Source organism: Notothenia coriiceps, unplaced genomic scaffold, assembly GCF_000735185.1.
Source record: "Notothenia coriiceps isolate Sejong01 unplaced genomic scaffold, NC01 NC01_scaffold00012870, whole genome shotgun sequence".
Taxonomy (NCBI): domain Eukaryota; kingdom Metazoa; phylum Chordata; class Actinopteri; order Perciformes; family Nototheniidae; genus Notothenia; species Notothenia coriiceps.
Window position 1 is genome coordinate 1 of NW_011345571.1, and position 4,014 is coordinate 4,014.

General features: G+C 39.7%; 1 protein-coding gene across 1 annotated transcript; it reads right to left on the reverse strand.

Moving 5' to 3' along the window:
• Positions 1–194: 194 nt before the first annotated feature.
• Positions 195–3,175, reverse strand: LOC104947625 (ataxin-2-like protein). Its single transcript, XM_010773669.1, has 6 exons — positions 2,978–3,175; positions 2,522–2,654; positions 2,257–2,369; positions 1,479–1,661; positions 828–990; positions 195–305 (listed from the first exon to the last, which is right to left on the reverse strand). Exons 1-6 carry the CDS (start codon positions 3,092–3,094, stop codon positions 247–249), a joined length of 768 nt encoding a protein of 255 aa, XP_010771971.1. The 5' UTR covers positions 3,095–3,175; the 3' UTR covers positions 195–246.
• Positions 3,176–4,014: the final 839 nt, after the last annotated feature.

Genomic DNA, 4,014 nt, shown 5'->3' on the forward strand with positions numbered 1-4,014 from the left:
TGTTTCCACTGTTGTCAGTCTAAATGATTCCACTAGTTACCGTCTTCAGTCCAGCTCCGAGTGAAAACAGTCTGTATTTACACTTAAAAATCCAGAAACGTCTTCATGTCTAAAAGATGAGGTGGGTAAAAATTATAGTGTTAATTTGGTGTCAGGAGGTGGGAATGTTACAAGTTGCTTGGGGATATTTTTTTTGGGGTGGGGGGGGTTTCTTCTTCCTCCTGAATCCAGCGGTGAGGGAGGGCTTCAGTTTGCAGAGGGGTGGAAGGACAGCTGCTGGGAGGGGTGAGCCTGCACCTGGACAGCTGGAGACACAACAGAACATATATATATTCCATTCTTTTGTTGGTTTTTAATCATCTTCCAAAACATGACAACATTTTCTATTTGCATTACACTTATCTGTTCAAATAAAAACCAAATAATAGTGTTAAACAAACTATAAGTGTTACATAATAATTAATTAAATCATAATGTATATAAATAAAGATTTAAAAAAGATGTTACTTTAGTCAAATTCATACTATACAATGACCTTTCAAATTCAAAAAGTAGTAAAGTATTTAAAAAGTCATTTAATTTATTTAAAAAAAGTCAGAAATATCACCATGAAATATGTCAAATATGTCATAAAAACTAATCATATTCTACGTATTAAATATTATGTCATATAAATGCCAATAAAGTAAGAAAAGTGAAGGTATAGAAATAAATGAATAAGAAAATACGCACAATTTCCCCCCAACATATCGTCATAATCACCAGGCGTTGCAGAACATTTCAGAACAAAATCCCAAACTGCTCTGGTTCAGGTGGGGACTTTTTACCTTGGGGGTGTCCGATGTAGAAGTGCTGTGGGGCCCCCTGCTGGGGGCCGTGCTGGGGGTTGGAGCCCCCGCCCTGCTGAGGGGAGACGTAGTGCAGCATGACGGGCGGCAGGCCGTGGCCAGCAGAGTGGTGGGGGCCCGCCATGCCTCCTGCTACATGAGCCTGGGGTGGACAAAAAGGACACCATGTGAGGAACTGAGATTAAAGGTTAACGTCAGGGAAGAAGTATTGAGACTGTTTACTGCAGTAAAAATACTACTACCATACTGTAAGATACTACACTACAAGTTCAAAACCTTACTGAAGAATTGTTTTTATTGTACAGTAAAATGTAGTACTGTGTGAGTACTTAAAGTAATAATAATAAGATTGATATTTCTGTCTTACCTTGCTACTTTTTTTATGTATCTTTGGAATCATTCTCATATATATATATATATATATATGTTTCCTTAATTTCCCCCTTCATTGATTTATTTGTATCAATACTGATAAAGGAAGGGGATGTAAAACTGTGAGAAAATCTAAAGCAGTCAGATTCATGTAGTGGAGTACAAAGTGCAAAATGAATGTTTTAAATGTAGTGAACTAAAGGTATAAAGAGAGAGTTGTGACCCTCACACAGACTCGAGTCCCTCCCTCTCACTGACCTGTGTGAGCTGGCTGATGGAGGGGAAGCCGTGGGGCAGAGCCTGGTGGGTGGGTAGGCTGTAGCCTTGCATGGCGTAGGAGGCCTGGGGGGAGCTGTGGCCCGGCTGCATGTTAGGAGGGGTGGAGGCCGACAGACCTCCAGTGTGGAACATGTTCTGAGGCTGAGGGCCAGCCTGACTCGACTGAGGGGAAACACAGTTTAAGAAACATTTAAAAAGCAAGACTAATCAAACCAGGAGGAGACGATTGCTCATAAGGGCATCACACAAAAATACATCTTTATGCTGCACTTTTGAAGAATAGTCTCCCATTATTTCCCTATTTTGCAAGTTATCTTAATCCTATGGAAGCCCATTTCAGCCATTAAAAGACAACAAACTGAAACTACAGCTTTATTTATTTTTTCCCATATTTTATTATTTTAAATTCCAAGTCATTATTTTAGTAATGCATTATTTGAAATACTAAATACAAATAAAGTCTCATTATTTCAAAAATAACAACTAAGTAATTAATATGTATATATATTTACTTATTTAATTATAAATTATTATAATAGAATTTATATTTTATTTACACTTTTTTCCATCAAATTCTCAGAAAAATTTGCTTCTTGCAACTCAAACGCCAAAAAAGCATTGTGACGAAATAAATTAGTTTCAAAAAGTGCAAAACAGTATTGTTCTTTGTTTTATGATTGTAAAATGTTGCCTGAAAAGTTGAATTAAAATGTCCTCGTCTTGCTGTTGGTCCCTATGAATGTGGGTGCAGCGTTACCTGATTGTGTCCTGGACTGGGGGCTGAGTGCTGGGGCGGGGGCTGGTTCCCAGTGGGGGTGCTGGAGGGCTGAGGGTGATGCATGGCGCCCGAGTGGTGAGAGAACGACTGAGCTGAGAGACAAAAACAAAAACAGAGGAATTTACTTTGACACTCCTTAAGAAGCAGCTACTGATCCCTGATCTGCTGAGCCTGTCATTACAGACAGTACATCTCAAACATCATTCTAGTGTTTGTATAATTAATCAAGTATAATTCTGCTTACCATACATGGCCTGCTGTTGCCCCTGCAGGCTCTCAGCCTGGCCGGGGTACTGGCCCCCAGGAGGCCCCATCTGCTGAGGGGGAGCCCCTGATGTCAGCATCCTTGCTCCCCCCGGAAGCATCGAGTAAACTGGCTGGTAATGATAAAAAACACAGAAGAAAAATTAAAACATGTAAATAAAGTTTTAAAAACAATACTAGCACCCCCTTCCCAGGTAACACATAGCTTTGTGATGAACAAATATGACTTAATACCATATATTTAAAAAATAAATAACAATAAAATAAATCATAATAAAATAAAACTCAGTTAAAAGCAATATTAAAAAGGAGGGTTTTGAGTTTGCTTTAAAAAGTACGAACGCTCTCTGCCGTCTCCTGTTCCACAGTAATAATAAAAACCCTCACCGTGGGTCTGTTTTCACTTTATGATTAAAAGGCTGATTATTGAGCGCACCTGTCCGTGGAAATGGGGGGGCAGGGTCTGGATCATCTGACCGTACTGCAGGTAGGACTGGGGGTACGGTGAGGCCACCAGTGGGGGTCCTGCTGCTGAGGCTGCAGCGGAGATCATGGGGGAGGTGGAGGAGGGGTGGTGATCCGGACGCTGGCCCACCACCGGGCCTGAGAAAAGAACAACACACTCTCAGCGCTTCAGCTCGTAGCTACAAGTCACAGTACTGTCAAGAATATATTAGAAATAAATTCTTCCTATTATTAGACTTGATCTTATTTCATTTGGGGACGTTTCTTATATAAACCAATTTTCTTCTTCTCATTCCAACACCACTTTTAAGATTGTTGTATTAAATAGCTATTAAAAAACTACACATGGTTTCACTTTACCGCCGCTAAGGCTAATTGCAGTGAGGCCTTAAAGAGCCTTTGACACGAACCCAACAACTGTTGTGCAATGAAATAGTGGGCTACTAGTAATCTCGAACCGTCAGTTTAAAAAAGAAAAAGCGATACCGTTCCGATAAATATCAATAATTTCGAATATCGCGGGAAAATTCCTTCGACTCATTTTGAGGTTTTGGGGGAAGCCGGAAGTGACGTCAATGCGGGAACGCTTCACTGTGCGGCGAGAGAGCCAAACACGGACAAAGTGTGTTGTCATGCGTAGAAATGGTGAATTAATGAGTTTAGGCACGTTAATAACGTTTTAATGAAGTTGACTACAGTATATTCATATTTGTCAGTGCTTTCATGTCAATTCGGCGAACATAAACATAAATGATCGTGGTGAAGATGATGATTAAATTAGGATTAAAAATCGGTAGTGAGAGCTGCTGAATTTCCTCCCGTCGGATGTGATATAAAAACAAATCGATTATTTTTGTAAACTCAAGTGGATGAAACTACATTTATTAGTGCTTTCATGTCAATTCGGCGAACATATGATACATTAAATGATCGTGAGGATGATGATTTAAAAATCTTTTGTTTGAGCCGGTCTGCATTTCCTGATGAGAAAACAAACCTTAGCTTTTT